Source organism: Macaca nemestrina, chromosome 3 (assembly GCF_043159975.1).
Source record: "Macaca nemestrina isolate mMacNem1 chromosome 3, mMacNem.hap1, whole genome shotgun sequence".
NCBI lineage: Eukaryota > Metazoa > Chordata > Mammalia > Primates > Cercopithecidae > Macaca > Macaca nemestrina.
The window spans coordinates 70,846,613-70,868,939 of record NC_092127.1 but is presented as its reverse complement, the minus strand read 5'-3'; the positions used below and the strand labels follow the sequence as shown (position 1 = coordinate 70,868,939).

The 22,327-nt window shown below is 34.1% G+C and overlaps 1 protein-coding gene across 1 annotated transcript in view; it reads right to left on the bottom strand.

Moving 5' to 3' along the window:
- Window positions 1–22,327, bottom strand: part of LOC105486192 (serine protease 12) — a 73,436-nt gene that overhangs the window by 19,937 nt on the left and 31,172 nt on the right. The window contains exons 5-8 of the mRNA XM_011748915.3: window positions 18,459–18,637; window positions 16,403–16,544; window positions 13,324–13,520; window positions 8,260–8,401 (exon numbers count right to left, since the gene is read on the bottom strand). Coding sequence (XP_011747217.2) covers window positions 8,260–8,401; window positions 13,324–13,520; window positions 16,403–16,544; window positions 18,459–18,637 — 660 coding nt within the window. The remainder of the gene's footprint in view (window positions 1–8,259; window positions 8,402–13,323; window positions 13,521–16,402; window positions 16,545–18,458; window positions 18,638–22,327) is intronic.

The window sequence follows — 22,327 nt, the reverse complement described above, 5'->3', positions numbered from 1 at the left end:
GTATGCAAATGCAAAAATATTTAAATGAAATAAATATTTCAAACTAACGCCATATTTAGAACTCAATTCCTGATAAATTAATGAAATAGTTATCAAAGGCAAAAGTTTTCAAGCAAATTAATGAAATAGTTATCAAACGCAAAAGCTTTCCAGATGAATTACTGGAAAACTATCCTTGAAATCTCAAGTTAGGGAAAAACTTAATACAGTGGACATAAAGGGTATAAACTATAAATTTTAAAATTGATAAACTTAGCAAAAATTAAATTAAGACTGTAGCTTTACTAAAAACTACCCTAAGGAAAGTGAAAAGATAAATTTAAAAGTTGATATTTGTAGAAATATATTTGTTGGTGAATATACTTTCCAATAGAGAATAATGGCATACAATATACAAAGAAATCATTTAAAAAAATCAGTAATCTGTTTTTAACAAAGCTCTAGGTGATTCTTCTGCAGATACTTCTGCATCAAACTTTGGCAAAGAAAACTAAGTTATTTCTCCATTGTTGCACATGTGTTTTAAAATTATTAGACTTCTTACAATTATATATATATATCCTCATACATAAATCTTTGTGGGCAGCTTACATTTCTTCCTAGAAGTTTTATTCTATTTTTTCTATTTTTTAATTAATTAATTAACTATATTATTTATTGTATTATTCTTTTTTAATTTTATGTATTTATTGTATATCACAGTTCTTGTCTGTCTGAAATTTATTTGTTTAATGTTAATAAGAAATCTAGCTTTATTTTTGTCCCTAAAGTAGTTGTCCCAATAATCAGCTGATTTGAAAGGCTTTCTTATTTATCAAGCTATGTGTGCACAAGCCATTTCTTGGTCTTTATAGTTCAGTAATTCACAACCTTAGCTCCCCATCAGAATTGCCTTTGAAAACACTTAAAATATAGCAAAACCTAAACCTTACCTCACTTTGAATCAAAGTAGAATGAATAGTATTTTTTTAAGTTCCAAAATGATTTCAATCTACAACCAAGGTTGATAGCCACTGCTGCAATGTCACTGACCTCTTTAACTATTCCTGTGCTAGTACCACATGGATTGGATTTCAGATGAATTTGGAAGTCAAATCACCCTCCCCATCCCACATGCACACCAAGAAAAATGAAAGATTTTTACTAGCATAGTATTTGATGTATAAATTTATTTCTATTTTGTCTTCACATTCAGGATTGCGGTATGTCTCTTCATTGATAAGGTCTTCTAGCATTAGTAAAGACTTAGGTTTTTCACATAGGTCTCAGTTCTTACAAAGTTTTTGTAACTTCTACAAATCTTTTTTTTCTTTTTATTTTCTACTTATCCCACAGGCAGACCACTGCCTTTTAAGTATTTATGTTTTATCTTGTTACATTAATAAACACTAGTTCTAGTCTCTTTCCAGTTGATTCTCTTGGGTTTTCTAGGTGAACAATCATATTATTCATATAAATATTCTGACCCTTCCTTTTCAATACTGATACCTCAATTCTTAATGCTTTAGTGCAACCTCCAGACAATGCTGTCATTGCAGTAATGGCAGGCACTCTTTTGTTCCTATTTGATGCTTATTTGTGATATAAAATTAAAGCAGTTTAATTTTGTTCTCAGCTTCCTAAGAGATTTCAGGAAGAAATATTTATTTTATCATATAACTTTTCAACATTTTTAACATGATCATATTTGTTTAATCATTTTTAAAATTGTTGTATATTTATGGGTGACACACTGAATTACATTAATTGGATGCCTCAGTTTGAATCACTCTTACATTCCTACAACAGACTGCACTTATTGGTGATATATTGCTCTTCTAATACATCGTTGAATTAAATTTGCTAATATTTTGTTAGCAAAATAACTTTGTATGTAGATTCATTAGATTGAGGTATAGTTTTGTTTTTTGTGTTTACTTACCTAGTCTTGAAATCAAATTAAATTAGCTTCATAAAATGAATGGAAAGATTTCCATACATTTCTTTGCTCTGCAACAATTCATGCAATTCAGAAACTGTCTCTGAAGGACTGGTGAAAAGTCTAGCAAAAAAATCAGTCATTTCTTTCATAGCCATTAATCTAATTGGGGTTTCTATCTCCTATATCAATTTTGATAATGTTTTTGTTGAAAACGTAGTTTCCCAGATAATCATCCATTTCATCTAGATTTTCAAGTGTATTTGCTAAAAGTAGTTCATATTATTATTATTATTATTATTATTATTTGAGATGGAGTCTCACTCTGTTGCCCAGGGCTGGAGTGCAATGGCACAATCTCGGTTTACTGCAACCTCTCCCTTCTTGGTTCAAGCAATTCTCCTGCCTCAGCCTCCCAAGTGGCTGGGATTAGAGGCATAAGCCACCACAGCCAGCTAATTTTTGTATTTTTAGTAGAGACGGGGTTTCACCATGTTGCCAGGCTGGTCTTGAACTCCTGGCCTCGAGAGATCTGCCCGCCTCAGCCTCCCAAAGTGCTGGGATTACAGGCATGAGCCGCCGTGCCCAGCTGTATTATTAATCTACTAGGGTTTTTGTTTAACCTTCTATATATCTGTGCTTAAATTTCTTTTCTGTTCTCTATGTTTACTTGCATTGTCTCTCCTTTTTCTTAGGCAAAATTACATAAGATTGTTAAGACTGTTGTTTATTAACCTTCTTTAAAAATAAAAATAATTGCTGATAATGTGTAGATATAATGTAAAGAAATTTGAAGTTCAAATCGGCATAATTTGAAGACAATAAAAAATTAATAGAATTTGGAAACAAAAATTTCAGATTATTCCCAGCAGTTTCAGAGGTGAGAATGGGTGGAGGTAGAAAGTAAACAACAGTATGTTAAATGTCTTTATCTTTTTCAGGAAGGAGAAGTTACAGATAATAATTTTTGAAATTATTAAGAAAATATGTTTCAGTATGCTTGCTAAAAATTTAAAAAGAACTTCTAGAAAAACAATAAGAATGTTGAATTTCTAGACCACTGAGAAAAAATGAAAATTGAAAATTGAATTAATCATGCAAATCAAAAAATCAGACGATTACACACACAAAAAAAAAAACAGAAAATAAAGCATGATAAATAACATAAAACTAGATGGCAGGTAGAAGTAAACATACAGAAAATAAAATTTAACTCATTTAAATAAACCAAAAGCATCATTTCTTAGCAAATGATCAACTTACAGACTAAAATAAAGCACCATTTTAGATACATCAATAAGTTGAAATTAGAGAACATTTTAACTAATAACAGCACATGATTAAAGAAATTCTCATTGATATAGTGAAATCTAACATATTTTCTTTTGACTACTCTTTCTTTAGACAATTAAGGACTCTGCCATCCATAGAAAAAAGCTTCTCATGGGCTTACTGAATCTAGCAATTCATAGCTGAAAATTTCAATGACACAACGGTTTCTAATAACTAGTCTTTAAACTGGATGTCAACTGCTCCTGGTAGATAGTAACTTTCCAAGAGATACACAGGCTCTAAAGGAATCAATTTTTATATCCTCAAATTTCACATATATTCTTTCTTAAAAATAATCTTGCTGCTATCAAGATCAAACTTCTCTTTCAAAATTTCCCTTCTCTCACTTCACAAAAAGCGTATCTTACACTCATTCCAAATCCTACCACAGTGCATTTCTCCAAAGTTTGAAAGCCTCTAAAGTAGACAAAAGAAAAATTCAAAATATATGATAGCAATGAAGCTTCCTTAACCCAAACAACACAAACCCAACCCATTGGTCTAATTAAGAAATGAGAGCTTTGGTAAACTTTTATTTTCTATGTTTAATAATTATTTAATAATTTTATTAAATTTTTTGTTGTTTATTATCAGTTGTATACTAGAAATTACAAAATCTAGAGACACCTGAAACTTCCTAGCATAATTTTTCTCTGTCTCCATGTACATATGTGTGCGTATAGCTGTATATATGCACACACGTGTATATGTATACGTGTATGTGTGCATATATGTGTGTGTATATACATACACACACATATTTTTAAGGCATAATAACATTGAGATTCCGTGGGGGAAGAAAATTTAAAATACGATTTCAAGGAGAATAAAAAACTGTAAAATTTCTGGTCAAAGAAGTATCTTTTGTTCATGTATTTTTTTTAAATTGATAGCAGAATCAAATTACTATATTTATATTTTACTGAATATAATTAAGAGTGGTGTAACTGTTTTATATTCAAATATCATACAAATATGCCAGAAATTAAGTCCTTTGCAGCTATTTAAATGTAAAATAGATACCAGATATACTTAATTTTAGATCTCTACTAAAGCAGTAAGAATATACAATTTTTAAAAATTTTTTAAGGATTAATATGCTAACAAATATGTTCAAAAACAACGTTATACTGGAACATATGCTAATGGATCCACATAAAGTGTAAAAATGGAATTTCTATCATGACTACTTAGTATATCTCAATGAATTTAACTGATCTCAACACATTATCAACAATCTACAAACAATATGCTCATATACTAGACTTTGTCAGACATTATGTAATGCATCATTAAATAATGCCTTTTACTTTCTGTTCACTTTAATCGGATCTGTATTAGTTACCATTCACATTTCCTTTTTTATTATCTCATTTCTGTCTTTCCCATTATTAAAAGGCTTTCTAATACTATTTTGATTCTCAGTGTTTCCAAGGACTGGCTGGAGGAGAGATCTCTGAAATTCCTATTTATGAGGCTCAAACCTTATAACAGCTTCAAAGTTTCCTGGATTCATTTCTACAAATAAGCCCTTTATTAAATATTTTTTGTGATTCAAAATAGACATGATGAAAATTATTTATATACATATGTTCTTATACGAAATCCAATTTCCCCTCAGCGGGAAATTATAAAAATATGCAAGTATATTTAGATTAATCAAATAGCTAAACAATTCTCATTTAAATACTATTTGATGGCAAATTGCAAATTATGTTATCTAGTTTGTTACGGTAACATTAAATTACTGAATTACTTATAAGACTATTTAAAACACGATTATAAAGTCTTTTGATGCTTTTCTTGATTGATAAGTATTACAGAAATATTGAAAGCTGCAACAAACTTTGTTCACTTAATCTAGATTGTGTTTCTCATCTAAAATCACTTTTTTCTGCTTTAATGAGGTATAATTGATATAAAAAATCTTCATCAGTTTGGACATATGCATGTATCTGTGATACCATTACCACAACCAAGGTGCTAAATATATCCTTCACCTCCAAAAATTTCCTTGTGTTCTTTTCTGAGGTTTGTTTGTTTGTTTTATTCTTTATGTTCTGTTTTGGTTTTCATTTGGTTTTGGTAAGAACACAAATAAGATCTATACCCTCAGCATATTTTGAAGTATATAGTACCATATTATTAACTATAGGTACTATATTGTACAGTAGATCTTTAGAACTTATTCATCTTGCATGACAGAAACTTTATATCCATTGAAAAATAATTTCCCATTTTCTTCTCCTCCCAACCCCTGATAACCACCATTCTATTTCTGCTTCCATAAGTTTGACTATTTTAGATATATCATATAAGTGGAATCATGTAGTATTTGTCTTTCAGTAACTGTATATATATGCATACCACGTTTTCTTAATCCACTCATTTAGGCTGTTTCCATATCTTGGCTATTGCAAATAATGCTGCATTGAACATGGGAGTGCAGATATTTCTTTGACGTTCTAATTTCAATTATTTCGGCCATATACCCAAAAATGGGATATCTAGATCATATGGTAGTTCTACTTTTAACTTTTTAAGGAACTATTTTCCATACTGTTTCCATATTATTTTCCACAGTGGCTGTACCATTCTACATTCCCACCAACAGTGTATAAGGGTTCCAGTTTCTCCACATCCTCACTAACAGTTGCTACTCTTTGTTGTTTTGATCATAGCCATCCTAACATGAGGCTAAATTCACTTTTGAGTTAAATGCTAAATGGACTAAATGATTGTGTTAGGCCATTCTTCCATTGCTATAAAAAAATACCTGTGACTGTGTAATTTATAAAGAAAAGAGGTTTAATTGGCTCATAGCTCTACAGGCTTTACAGGAAGCTTGGTGCTGGCATCTGCTTGGCTTTTGCTGAAGCCCAGGGAGTTTTCAATCATGGCAGAAAGTGAAGGGGGAACAGACAAGTCACACAGCAGAAGTAGCAGCAGAAAGCAGGGTGGAAGGGTGCCATACACTTTTAAACAACCAGATCTCATGTGAACTCAGGGCATGAGCTCATTTATCAGCAAGGGGATGGCCTAAGCCATTCATGAGGGATCTGCCCCCATGATCCAAACACCTCCCACCAGATCCCACCTCCAATATTATGGATTACATCTCAACATGAGATTTGGGTGGGGACAAATGTCCAAACTATATCAATGATGATAAATAAAAAGCAATCAACAATTTAGAAAGAAATTCAAGTAATAACACACAATTATGTGTGTATTGATGATGCTTGATGAACACGTTTAGGATATTTTTCTCTCCTTAAACTTAGCTGAGACACAATTTGAAGATCAACTTTGGTGCCAATCCTTCCCTTTGTATTTCCAAAGGTAATACTAGGCTTCTTGGATCACCTCCACCAAAACAATAAAATTAAAATATGGCCAAGAAACCAGTCTTAAAGAGCAGTATCTTTTAATGGCTGATTTTGGGTGAGGAAATGTATTGGGAATGTAATTTCTTTCTCAAATGGAAAAAGGAGTGATAGAAACACAGTGAGCAAAATATATTTAAAATTAATCACTGACTAAATTCACTTTCACATCTAATGTAGACTCTCCCTACTTTACTGTCCCATATTCTGAAAATTGAAAATTTATATCACAAATGAAGGGTTAATTGGCTGTAGGACAACTGGAATTGCAACTGGGTCCAAAACTATGCCATAAATTGAAGTAGTATCGAGTAACCAGAAACAATCAAATCAAATCAATATGTGGCCAGTATTTTCAAATGAATGACAGAAGCTCATTTTAAGTAAGAAGTAACTCTTTAGAATAAGCATTTAAAAATTCAGATATGCTCATCAGTAACCATCCCAAATAATTAGGTTTTCCTAATTATAGCCAAGACGATGACAGATCACAGCTGAAGTTTACCCCCAACATTTTAACTTTTATTAAAACAGAAATGCTTTTTAAAATAAACGTGTATTATTTATAGAAAATAACCATATGAACTGTCCAATATTTAAGATGCACACAGATATACAATTAAGGATGTATTTTTAAATCCAAATTACTATTAGTAATCTACTCTGAGCTAGGCAATTTATATATATTATCTTAAATTTATAACCCTCTGCATTATAACATTTTCCATATTTTTGTCACTTCAAAATCATTACTTAGGGTGCTTTCACAGTCATTCATGACATATGCAGAACCAAGTAAAATTTTAAATTACCCAGCTGAAGTCTAACCAACAGGAGATGACCTGCCTTCTTTTTTCCTCCTTTCATATTGTAAACACGTGTCCTTTTCACATTCTATTTAGTGCCATGTTCTTATTGTAACTCACGCCTGAGTGAAGCTTATCTAATGCATGCATTTTCTCTCAAAGTCACATCACAGCCTTTCTGCACTTAGGAACACTACACAGCACTTCGGTACTACAAATGGGGGCCATTTTAAACAGTGAAGTCATCAGCAAAGAAAGCACAGAAATGCAAAAAAAAAAAAAAAAAAATTTTGGCACCACACAGACCGTAAAAAAGGACAACTGTTTACAAGTATGAAAGCTGAAACAAAAATGGAGAGCAGTGACCTCAGCTCTAGGAGCAATGGCTCAGCATTTGCTAATTCCGTGTCCACAGCGACTTTATAACTACCAAGAAAAATGAGAACCAACAGTAATTTCAATAACTCTAGAGTCCCTTAAAAGGCTACAATGTTGAAACATTTATCACAGAGAAAAGGTTAACTGAGAGCAGCTGATACAAGCAGTATTATGACTAGTCAGAGTTATTAGACGATTTTGTTATTAGATAAAAAGCTACATTTCTTATGTGACATAATATTTCTTGTGAGAAGATAGAAAAATGTGAAGAGTATCTACTTATTACTTCTTTTTAATTCTGGATCAAAACAATATGCGGCCACTATTTTCAAATGAATGACAGAAGCTCGTTTTAAGTAAGAGGTAACTCATTAAAATAAGCATTTAAAAATTCAGATATGCTCATCAGTAACCATCCCAAAAATTAGGTTTTCCTTACTTATAGCCAAGTTGACGACAGATCACAGCTGCATCCTTATCAGTCCATCCATCATCACAGATTGTTCCCCACTGGCCATTGATAAAAACTTCCACTCGTCCTTCTTTCTTATTTTCTCCATCCATCAGTCTGACAGGAAAACCTAAGTCATGATTCAAAAGTATTAGAACAGCCCAAACCAGCAAACTGATGCTAAAGCATGAGCGACTCTACAAAACACAATTGTTCTTTTTAAATCAGCTATAAAATCAGATGGGAAATACTTTTTTTGAGAGAGAGGAGATATATCAATAAAAATTTTATTCATTTTTGCAGTGTCTCTTGCAGCCTTGAATTCAAAGTGCTCACCTTGCTCAACCTTGTATCCCCAGACTGTGGAACAGTGCCTGGCATATAGAGGATAGGCAATCACTGTTTGTTGAATGAATGAATGGCATTATAAAACCGTGAATTACTTTATTACACCTTACTTCTAAATAGTAAAAGAACATTAACTTGAGGTTGTTTTTGCTTCATGTCTGTTCATTTATCCGTGAACAGAGCTAGAAGTTTATACTCCAAAGTCAAGATTTTTAGGAAGATAGAAACAGACACAACCTTGGTATTCATAGTTAGGTAACTTGATTGAAGTCTAATGCTGGAGGAGGCAAAAAAAGAAAGAAAAAGAAAAAAAAAGAAAAGCAGTAAATAGGGACAATTTCCATCTAAGGCTTTCTATTGATTTTAAGGGAAAGAATTAAGTCACAAAAATTACTGACTTAAAAGTTGAGAAACTGAACTCTAGCAAATTAAGATTTATCTAAGTTAATACAAATGAAGGGATTTGTAAAGTGTCACATATCACCACACCAATAATTATGATGTTGAATTGAAACTCCTCACTGTGACTTGCATGGGTTGAATTGTGAGGTCATTAGGGTGGGCCCTAATCAGATATGCTGGTATTCCCATAAAATGGAGAAATTTGGACATGAAGAGGATGATGTGAAGAGACATGGGGAGAGGACTGCCATATACAAGCTAAGGAGAGAGGCCCGGAGCATCTCTCTCTCACACAGTTCTTTTTGAAGGAATGAACCCTACTGACATTTGATTGTGGACTCCTAGCCCCCAGAACTGTGAAACAATAAATATCTGTGTTTAAGCCACCTCTGTGGAACTTTGTTACAGCAACCCAAGCAGGCTAACACTCACACATCTGATTGCCTAGTTACTAGAAGGGTCTCCAGCTTCAGGGCCAAAATTTGTTGGTAAGGATTTAGGGAATACAATAAAGCATGGTAAAATTATCAGTAGAACTAAGGAGGTAGAAGTCTGCAGGTAATGGGCAATATATTATTTAATATATGTTTAAACCAATATGTGAAGTTACTAAATCAACATTGGTTAACTAAAAGAAAATATTGTTACCAAGATGGACACATTCTATTTTTATTCTTCTGACCCATTTTTTACTTCTCCATCCTTCTGTGTTGCCCCAAGAGTTGCTGGCTCCCCAGTGTCTATCCCTAATCATGTTCACTTCATGGGACAGGCAGTATATAGCAGAATCACATAGCAAAATCAAACTCACATATGTTTATGGAGTGCCAACTCTATGTATGCACTGCTCACTATTAGCTGAATAAAAACTTGGAGTTTCAGCTATGTCATAAAACACAATATCGAAACTTTGTATTTCTTATTAATGTATCTGAAATTTGGGAGTTCTTTCCAAGAACAGAAAGTGAAAAAGTGATCCTCAGATACCAAAATCAAACAAATGAAATTCTTTTCTTAAAGTTTTCACTTTTTACATTTTTGGATATTTGGTTCAAAATTAAGAAAACATTTGCACATGAAATTAGACCTACATGTTCCATTCTGGTAGTTTTATAGGTACTTTTTCATATACTCTGAAAATACAAATGATAAAGTGTTTTTAAAGTCTAACGTGCATGGCTTTGTAAAAATAATGCATAAAATATTTCTGAACCTAATTTTAGCCATTCATTCTACAAAATCATTAAATTCTTAATTCTTGAAGGGAAATTGGATGACAAAAGTCATGCCATCCATACGTTGTCACTATTAAGTTTGCGTTGTTATGGAAATAATAACACATAACGTTTTATTTCTAAAATCTTAAATAGATAAAATTTTTGGGAAACCTAAACAATCCTATAGGTATACAGTTATCTTTAAAATATATCTCAAGTTGACTTTCAGTAGTTTTCTTCAATTTTTCCTGTAACATAATACATTATTTTTAGAAAATAATACTGTCTGTTAGAAAAAAAGATAAATTCTAGGCCGGGCGTGGTGGCTCACGCCTGTAATTCCTGCACTTTGGGAGGCCGAGGCGGGCGGATCACGAGGTCAGGAGATCAAGACCATCCTGGCTAACAAGGTGAAACCCCGTCTCTACTAAAATACAAAAAATTAGCCGGGCGCGGTGGCGGGCGCCTGTAGTCCCAGCTACTCGGGAGGCTGAGGCAGGAGAATGGCGCGATCCCGGGAGGCGGAGCTTGCAGTGAGCCGAGATGGTGCCACTGCACTCCAGCCTGGGGGACAGAGTGAAGACTCCGCCTCAAAAAAAAAAAAGAAAAAAAAAAAGATAAATTCTAACATGCATACATACACATTAAAAGCCTAATTTTAGGCTGGGCTCAGTGGCTCACGCCTGTAATCCCAGCACTTTGGGCGCCAAGGCAGGCAGATCACCTGAGGTCAGGAGTTTGGGGCCAGCCTGGCCAACATGGCAAAACCCCATCTCTACTAAAAACGCAAATATTAGCTGGGCGTGGTGGCAGGTGCCTGTAATCCCAGTTACTCGGGAGGCTGAGGCAGGAGAATTGCTTGAACCCAGGGGATGGAGGTTGCAGTGAGCTGAGATTGTGCCATTGCACTCCAGCCTGGGTGACAGAGAGAGACTCAAGTCTCAATAAATAAATTAATTAATGTAATTAAGCCTAATTTTATACTGTAAAATTGAGTAAGAGGCAACAACCTCACTGGGAAAGAAATCTTTGCCAGGACTTAATAATCTGAACTTAAGAATTAATGTAATATTAAAATGAGAAATCCATATTTTTACCATCCCAGAAATTTCTCCCAACTCACATAGGCAGCAACTGCATTCTTACTAGAATTACTTTTACTAACCTAGAATACTACTTTTGAGCATTCCACCCACCACAGACCCAAAAGAGTATCTTTAGGGCTGTAACTAATTTTGAGAAGTTTCCCTTGACATATAAGGTTAAGGTCCAGAAATTAGCCTTCAAATAGCTGAAAACAGCAATAGTCCAAGAGCTCATCATTGCAGTGCCAAAGAAGTAAAAAATCTCCATTGTTTCCGAAATGCTGTTATTTATATCGTTATTCCGTTATCTCCTTCTCTAAGCTTCTCTTTTAAATATGTAGTTTTTAATAGGTGGAAGCAATGATCTATTAATGAACAAATAGTAACATGATTCTATCCCAAAAGGATATTTGGCTCAGACGTAATATTCTTCAGACAAACGACTTTAGTTAATAGACACATTACTGAGATTAGAACCGAAGAGATTCATAATAATGATCATATGTTTTATTAATAATTATCACCCTCAGGTTTTTAAATTTTGAAAAAACACATCTAGAGTCCTAGAATTAAAAAGATTTTCAAGGGAACTGAAAAGATTTGTTATTCCAACCATATGATGCATTTAACAACACAGGCCTACAGAGAACTCAGGTCACACAGTATTTCGTCACTGGGAGCTCACAGAGCATATTTGCGTAGATCATCCCATGATTCCAAAACCTGCTATCTGGGGCTGAGAGAATCCATTTCCAGCAAACAAGTTCTATCTCCCTCAACCACATGTAATCATCCACCACATAATCCTGGGAGGATCATAAATTTTTCATAAGAAGAAGGGGCAAGGGAAAAAGAAAACAAAATGAAAAGAAAGAAAAATGGAAATATGGCCTGAAAGGGATGGAATAAAAACATGTATTTCTACTTGGTATAATGCTAGATTAATGCAGTGTCACCAAGCTTTCACAGTGTAAAGTACAATGAGGAATCAGCCACAGACTTTGACAAATTTAAAGTGTGTAATATGGTTAATACTCTGAGATTCAAAAAAGTTTTGTTATTTTATAATATGAAGATTTCAGCTTCACAGTCTCCAAACAGGAGAATACAAAGGAATTGATTCAATCCAAGGTTAAAAGTAAAGACCACCTAAGGCTATTTTAACATCTATTCACATACACACACACACACTCACTCTCTCTCTCACACACACACACATAAAGCTGTGATAGCATACTACAAAGTATTTTGACTATTTCCCTCTGTATTTTTCATTCATCTATATTCTGCCCTCCTCACCAGACATTAAGAAATTTATCAAGAATGTTTAATTGCTCTCTACTCTCAAGAGGATCTTTATCCATAATTGTTTCAATACAGTTAGAGGAGCTAGTTACCTTTTATCCAACAAGTCTAAAAAAATATAAATGAAGAGTAACAGAGATCCCTGATGGGTTTCTAAAATAATAAGTTACATTAGAAAGATGGGTGAGCTATTAACTTTAATTAATTCACTTAGAAGACCACTGAGAAACTTAAAAGAGCAATGGATGGTTGGTGACCAATGAATGACAAGGACTAGAGAAGAAATGAACCATGAGACAGGGAGAGGAGAATATTCTTATTTTAAATCCTGTCCCAAATAGCTCACTAGAATTCAAGGTAAACGAAAATCAGAGTGAGTGATCAAGGAGTAAGGGGAATAGATACTGCAGCTTCTTTATTCCATTTTTCAGATACAGATGATTGTAAGCATTTTTAGTGAGAAACTTAATTTTCTAAGTAAAGAAAAATAACTTAGGGGTAGAAATTTCATAATGTTGGTGTAGAGACTCAAAAGATTATTTTTCTCTGCATAAAAATTACTGAAAATTAGACAGTTATGGGAAATAGACCCCCCAAAAAAGCCAAAGATGAGAAACACTTCACATTCAAGGCCAGTGGTTAGAGGTACAAGGGTACTGAATGATGGAAACTTGAGAGCTGCAGTCAGTCCTCACCCAGAGAGAGCCTGTGTCCCTCGCTGCCAGGGTAGCAGGCAATGCTAACATCTTCGTGGTGGCTGCAGTCATGCTGTCCCCACTGTCGCCTGGAACACTGAAGAAATCTGGTTTCCTTCCCTGAGCAGCTGACATCATCCAACCATATGGGCCCTGTGCTTTCTTCAAAATGGTTGGCAGATGCTTGTTTACCATATCTGTGACAATTAAATAAACACTGTGTGTAGAACTGCTCTATCTTGGTTCAGGGAACCACAAAACATTTAACACAGGCAACCTAGCTCAGTGACATGACTTCAGAGGGGAAGTATCTGTTCTTTCTCCTACCTTGGGGACTCAGTTTAGAGCTATGTTTGCTCCATCACATGTTTTAATCACCTTAAAAATGTTTGATTATTTCAATGAATAACAAATGAGAAATTAATACTTTTTCCCCATTCATTCTTGTGTTTTGTCTACAAAACCAATCAGAGAGAATGCAAAGAGATCAATCTCAAATTCCTGACCACAGAAATTATGACCAGAAAGCGAGAACACTTGTCTCGTTTTGCTTCTGATGCTCCCTCTAACTCATTTGATTTCAGCAGCTTTTCTTTGGTTTTGACCAAAGAAATTATGACCAGAAAGCGAGAACACTTGTCTCGTTTTGCTTCTGATGCTCCCTCTAACTCATTTGATTTCAGCAGCTTTTCTTTGTTTTTCTCTCTTTCAAAATGAAAAGGGTGGATTAGTTCACTGATTGCTCAAGCACTATACCTAATCTATGATTAAATTTAGATTTCAGCCCATCAAAATCAGAATTATAATATTCTTAGCTTTTCGTAAGGTATACAAATTGAACCTTAAAAATTTTTATCAATTATATTTGTGTTCCAATTGAGTTTATTTGTAACACTGCACTACAGAAACAAAACCTAAATGTATAATAAACATATATGCTGAAGAAATAGGAGACCTGAAATTTTTTTTAACTTAGAAATTAAGTAAATCTGCACCTTCTTTCATCTTCCCAATTTTATTTCCTTTTGTCCCATAAAATCCAAACCTCCAGAAGTCACTGAGCTTACAAATCTTTAAGACGTCTTTCAGTTCTAACAGTCCGTAAGATCCAACTCTTACTCATAATAATAATTCCCTTACTTGATGTTTTTATTATTTCTGTACTAAGAATACGAAGAGATCTTTCTATCTGACATGAATTTTCTTCATTTTTTTCTATGCAAGTATTAATTAAATTTATTTGACAAAATGAATATTTTAAAAAATTAAAACAATGAAGCTTTTTAATCATTCTATGGCTTTTCTTCCTTCTACTGCTGACTAATCAAGCCTTGGCTAGAAAAGTAATAAGCCTAAACCGCATATTGTTCACTTTTAACTTATAGACCATTTTTTCACAAAATACATTAGATTATCATCTATCCATAGCAACTACGTAACAGATAACAGGAAGTCATTTTATTTTTGGAATTGCATTTATACAAAGAAACCCAAAGTTTACTTTTTCTCATTACAAAAGAATATTCTCTTTCAAAAATTCCTCTGTAAACTAGAAACAAATGTAGCACATGCTTTGACTGCCTTCTAACACAATCATTTAGAGCTTTTTACACACATTATTGGGAACATTTTTAAAAATAATGTGAATACTCTGCATAGATTTGTGAAACAAAATAAAATATGAAGAAAAAATCAGTGTCAAGTGTTTTCATTAATAAGGAAAAAAATGTGAAAAATAGAAATAGCAGGAATTATGAATCTCTCCAAATGTGAAAATAGAAATAACGTGATTTTATGAATCTCTCTAAATCTGTGAAAACAGAGTACAGTTGGCAGTCTAACAGAGATTCACTTAAATATAAAGTGATATTTATTAAGTAATTCTTACCAATTGTCAGTATATTGTATTTATTTGGCTGTTATACCCTTTTACCCAAAAATTACAGTAACTTCTCTGCCCAAAAAAAGACAAAATAGGGGGAAATTATATGAATATTGTATCTTCATGACAGCATTACTTATCATAGGAAAAATTAAGCTAACCTAATATTAAGTAAATTAGAGTATGAAAACTTGATGGATACTGTTATTATTAAAAATTGTGACTATAGCAATATAAGGTTAAAAATGTGGATAAAAATTACATGTCCATTACTAGAGCTGATATGAAGTTATGTACCCAAATTATAATGATAGCATAAGGGTAAAAAAATATGGAGTTTTTTATTTTCATCATTTTCCAATGGTTTTACATTACTTTTATAAATTTTAAAATATATGTTTAACATGACTTTGCCTAGCTTGAATGAAGGTATGATTTTAAAGTGTAGTGAATATCTGCAATCAGCTCTAATCAAGCTAAAATGAAATAATTTTGCCAGTTTTTTTAAGCATAAGACAATTACTTCAAGCATGACAGAAAAATATGGAAAACAAGAAAGAATGGGCATTCATAGCTTTCACTCAAATATTTAACTCAAAAGCATCATTTGCAGTTACTTTGACCAACTTAAGTCTTTACTATGGAATGCATTATGTGCGTGACATAAAATATATGTCCCAAAGTGTGATACTCAGCTTTTAAGAGAGTGAGGTCAAAAGCAAGTTCTAAAGGTCATCTCCTAACAAGAGGGCTGTTTTTCTCAAATAAAAGTGATAATTATCATCACATTCTGAGAAAGGGAATAATGTGATACCAAAGCATTTGACACTGGACTTCTCTGCAATTTTAGACAATGATGTCAAAACTAAAAACACCCAATAGTAATGACGTGTCAGAATAAAAATGAGCATTCAAAGTCTTACTTGAACAGATACAAGGGGACTTAGAGGTCACCCAGGCTTTAACTAGTTATTCAAGAAGAGGGGTCATGGCAGGAAAGGTAAACGAAATAAACAGCAAGAGGTGGTTCTTCATCATCTTAGAAAATGTCATTATTTTTCATTGTTGTACTTCCATACACAGGTAAGAGAGAACATGTATTTTTATTATTATAAAAATTACAAGTAGGGATTAACATAATAAGACTTTTAACAATATAATCTGACATTTAACTGCCTTTACATTAATGAACCTTACTTAAATCCCAACTGTCGACAAACCACGTAAGTATTCAGCTCAGTCCAGCCATCATCACAGACAGTACCCCACTGGCCTCTGTAATACACCTCCAAGCGACCCTCATGGCTGCCTTTCCCACCTGCAAGTCTGATGACCCCATCTGTGATAAGGAGGAGACACAGAGACTAAGCAAATCAACTTTAAGAAAAAGGCAAAACATTTGTATTACACAAGAAAGATCACCATATTCAGTCCTCTCTCTAGGCCTTTTGCTAAATTTATACTACATCTGTGCTAAATGACCCTCTGAAGTTATTGCGTTGTTTCTGAAGTTTGACATAATACATTTCTGTCCTAATAAAATACTCTTTCCACTTGATGTGGTTGCACATGCCTGTAATCCCAGCTACTTGGGAGGCTGAGGCAGGAAAATCGCTTGAGCCCAGGAGGCAGAGGTTATAGTGAGCTGAGACTGCACCACTGCCCTCCAGTCTGGTCAACAAAGCAAGACTCCATCTCAGAGGGAAAAAAATATATATGCATATATATTTTTTTCTTTCCTTTTTATTGGTACTCCTATTCTCTATGTAGAAAAATGTATCCTGATATAATTCCAAAGTATCTATTTAGATTTCTCTAGATTAAGTAATATTTGGTAAATTTCCTATAACTTTAGTCTCAAGTCGGAGCAATACATGTCATTTAAATTTAAAAAGAAAATACAGTAACTTGGAAATAGCTTAGAATTTTAACTGCAAATGAAAAAAAATATTGAAACAAGATGACAGAAAAAACTATTCTGGATAAAAGACAGTCTGTCATGTCAATGCATATATTACTAGTTAGGCATTCACGAATTATAAAAACTGGAAGATATGTCTCGCCTTTGTTCTTTTATTGATAATACAGATCTGAATTTGAATCTTATTAACTCAAATAATAATTAATTTGCCTATAATTCTATAAAGAGCTTCTAAGCAGATAAATAGTATAATAAATTTAACTCCAAAAAAGTAGATTTAAAAGCCATTTCCATCCAAAATAATCCAAAAACTCTCAATGAAAAATATAAATAATCTTGGGTAAGGGTCATACTTTTCATGAATCTCAGGGATCTTTTAAAGTAAAGGTCTCTGAGCAACAAACCATTTATTAATATAACACTTTACTGTCTGCAAAGCATTAGGACATGTATTATCTCATCTGAGCATCACAGCAATGTTACAAGACTATCCTCCTTTGAAGGAGGGGAAAATGGCAGTTCAAAACAACGAAGTGCTCTGGCTAAAAATCTGGTGTAAATATATTTCTATGGTGTATTAATGTGTTAATCTGCTAATAAAAACACTGCATGTACAGAAGTATGTCAAAAGAAAGATATAAATCTGGTATTTCATAGATTCTAACAAGTTATTGATTTTCACTAAAGAAATATGTAAACAAAACATTTTTTTCTTCAAGTTCTTTTTACTAAATGGTTTCTGATGAGTCAACTTCTCTTGCCTTGTCCATTTCCTTCTTCTTTTCCCTAAACATGTAAGTTTAACATACACACACACCAGTTTGTACTCACATATGCCCTTCTTAAAACACATGACACGTTTTGACAGGCAGGCTGTCATTTGGAATAGCCTGAAAATTGTGCACAGCAAAGTTAACTCGGTTTCTTTCACAGTGTGCTTTAATCAACAATTGCATCAATACCAGTTCTAAACACATTCTGAGTCAAGAAACGTTAACAGGTGAATGGACTAAAGATGGAATTATTACACCTAATATCTGGAATGCATCACTGCACACTGATTTTGACTAGTGGGTACTATATACTGCAACAAAGTCCTATTTTCTGATCTAGCTTTACAAGACTATATTGCCTTAAATTGAAAAATACAGGAGTAACTACAAATACAAAAATGGCATTTTAATATAGTTTGCATACTTTTTATTTGTTTTATTTGGTGTATTTATTTGAATGCTCATTTGGTAATGTTCAAATTAAGGAGAAGGGAAGCTGTGGCAGGCCCACATGGTACTGGGGGCAAGAATTGGTATATTAATGGAGTAAAATCCTTACCTGTTAGAGGGGTACAGGACACTCCAGCATCTTCTTTATGGCCACAGTTATGCTCTCCCCAGGAGCTCTTCGGACATTGCTCAATTGAAAGCTCATTCCCAGTGCAGCGTACTTCATCCAACATAACTGGGCCAGACCCTTCCCCAAAATATGCCTGATGCCATGCTTTGGCAATGCCACTGAACAAATAGAAGAATATAAGGATTCTGGATTAGATACCAAAGATTGGTCTTTTACTTTTTTTTGTCCCTAGTAAAAGTGTTATTATCAATCCCCACTTATTAATTCACTTCATAGGTCATGTATGACTTTCTGTATTTCTTTTTTTGTGCATTTGTTTGTTGTCCTTTATATTTTCAGCTATTACATGTGTTTCAAAGCTAGGTACTCCCCAATATTTAACCTCTTTTTCTTCGTTAGTAATTGAACCTCAAATTTTTAGGAGGAAAATGGCTATCCAAAATAAAGATCACATTTTGGCCTCCCCTCCTTCTTGATGACTAAGTTTGTTTGTTTGTGGTAAAATAAACATAACATAAAGTTTACCATTTAAAACATTTTTGGTTTATAGTGCATTAAGCACCTTCAGATTATTGTATAATATCACCACCATCCATCTCCAGAACTTTTTCATCATCCCCAAATAAAACTGTGCTCCCATTTTAGACACCTAAGTTTTGTTTTTGTTTTTGTTTTGTTTGAGTCATGGTCTCACTCTGTCACCCAGGCTGGAGTGCAGTGGCATGACCGTAGCTCACTGCAACCTTTAACTCCTAGGTTTAAGCAATCCTCTCACCACAGACTTTTGAGTTGCTAGGAATACAGGTGTATGCCACCACATCTGGCTAATTTTATTTTTATTTTTTATTTTGAAGTGGTGGGGTTTCAGTATGTTACCCAGGCTGGTCTTGAAATCCTGGTCTCAAGCAATCTTCCTGCTGCAGCCTCCAAAAGTGCTGGGATTCCAGGTATGAACCACCGCACCCAGCCATAAGTTCTGACCAGTGATATTTAGGCGGAAGTACCATGTATTACTTGTAGAAGTATCTTTGTGCCACTTCCTCCTCCTGACTGCAAGGATGGCTGGAGCCTAATAAGTTATCTTGGGCCATAGGGTCCCATATTAAGGATGACAGAAGTGCAACCTGGGGCCCTAATGATTGCAGAACCACTAAACTACTCTTGAGCTGGCTACCTCTAGTCTCTTTTCCTAAACATGAAATAAACATGACTCTAAACGTGTTTAAACTGCTGTTATTTTCAGTTCTTTGTTACTCACAGCCAAACCTATTTCTTTTTTGATGTTGCTGTTGTTTTGAGACAGGGTCTCACTCTGTTGCCTCGGCTGGAGTGCAGTGGTGTGATCATGGCTTAAGGCAGCCTTGACCTCCTGGGCTCAAGTGATCCTCCCACCTCAGCCTTTTCAATATCTGGGACTACAAGTGCATACCACCATACCAGTGAATGTTTTATTTTTTGTAGACATGGGGTCTCACTATGTTGCCCAGCCTGGTCTTAAACTACTGCATTCAAGCAATCTTCCCACCTCAACCTCCCAAAAGTGCTAGGATTACAAGTATGGGCCACCATGCCTGACAGCCAAGTCTATTTCTAACAAAAACATCTCTTTACTGAAGTTTATTTGTAGTAAATTTACTTCTCCCGCAATTCAAAGCAATAGCGTATTCTTAAAACCCCAGATCTAAGTGAAGATCATAAACCTGTCAAAGTGATTAATAATTTCAGATATTGCATTTTCAGTCCCTTTTAGGTTTTTAATTTTTAGACTATAGCATTTATATTTTTAGTTTGTTTTTCAATGATACTGCATCTATTCCCCCATTATGTTAGCTGCTCTTTTCTTATAACATTATAACTTGAGAATTTACAACAAAATACATTGAAGAAAAAAAGTGTGCTAAATGGCTGTAACACCCCAGTAATGGTAAAGTGTTAGATATCAATTTTGTGGCTAAAAAGGAGCCTGATTGACTATTTCTGCTAGATAACAAGGAAGTTTCTTTTAAAAGAACACGTCTAAGAAAACAAAAATATCTAAAAGTTAACACCTGTTTTAATATCATTAGAGGGCTGGACGCAGTGGCTCATGCCTGTAATCCCAGCACTTTGGGAAGCCAAGGTGGGTGGACTACTTGAGCTCAGGAGTTTGAGACCAACCTGAGCAACAGGGCAAAACCCCATCTGTGCAAAAACATACAACAATTAGCCAGGTGTGGTGGCACACACCTGTGGTCCCAGCCACTCAGGAGGCCAAGATGGGAGGATCGCTGGAACCCAGGAAGTCAAGGCTGCAGTGACCCGTGATCATGCCACTGCACTCCAGCCTTGGTGACAGAGAGAGATTCTGTCTCAAAATAATAATAATAGTAACAACAATATCATTAGAGCAAACGCTTTGGAAATGCTCTATCATCACCTGACTCACTTTCGGTTTAAAATTCAAAGAGTGTGCCAAGAGGAAGGATAAAAGAATATTATAGGAGGTATAGAGGAAGCTGAGGAAAAGAAGATTGCTTAAGCAAAATATTTTCATGGAGTTAACATTTTAAAATTTAGAATCCTGGCACTTGGATCACTATCTGATGTTTGTAACACAGTGGACTCTGAGCAATCTGCCCCAACAAAAATTAAAGACTAATATCTAGAACTAATAGGACAAATGTGAGGAAAACATTTGGAATTCTAACACAAATGCTGATTGGAGTCCTAACACAAAGGAATCCTAACACAAATGATATTGTCAAAATGACAATTTTGTGAGTGAATTTGTTTGTTTTGCTAAGGGAAATGTAATGACAGAACAGAAAGTCATGTCTACTCCAGAAAGAGGCAATAAATGCTCAATTAATAGAATTGTTCCAAATAAAGTTTTCAGTTGTTTCGAAGCATGTCTATATGCCTATAGAAGAGTGCACTAATCATGTATAAATATTTGTGTATTACTGACTATGTCAAAAAGCTTATTTTTTCTAAGCTCAATCTTTGAAGTGGAGAAGTATATGTGGACACAGACTCTGAGCTTCCAATCTGGGCTCTACCTTCAACAAGCTGGGCTACCTTGGGGAAGTTACTAAAACCTTCCAGGCTTAGGATGCAACAGCTGAATACAGGGATGATAACGGCTAACTTGCAGGGTTGTAGGAATTACACTGATGCAAAGTAGGAGCTCAATAAATGCTACTTCACTTCTCTCTTCTGGCACTGTTAAGGAATCCCCACGTACCCCCGACAGTTGATAAATAACGTATTTTTCACTGCTAAACAATTTATCTAAAGACCGTTTGGTATTTAAACAAACACCATAGTTGTTGCTTTCCTTCATCCCCAAAAAGTAAAGTTGGGGGAATGGTAAGGAAGGGAGAATCAATCAGTATCTTAACACTTTCTGGTTTTAATGTTGTTTCATTTATTTATTTATTTTAAAGTATATTTCAAAGAAATATTTATGGAAGAATTTTTGGCCTATAAGAGACTGAACAAATGCATGTATGTGTTATTTTTTATTACAGATTATAAGGCTATGGCCCAGAAGACTATTAAGTAAGCTCTGACTTGCATCACTAAACTTCAGATTTTCCTGTGATAGAGATATATCTAATCAGAGGCAAACATTTTCAAATATTTTAATGCACATAAAGTATTATATTTAAAAAAGTTATTGTGCCAAAATAAAACATTTTGTGCAATTAAAGCACTGACGTTCCTAGAAAAAATATGTTTTAAAACAAAATGATCTTGCAATAGTAGTGTACAAGGCTGTGAAAAAAGTTCAACTGTTTTAAAGATCACTTATAGTAGAAAAAATACCCTCTCCCAGAAAAAAAAAAAAAAAAGTTCATAAAACACTT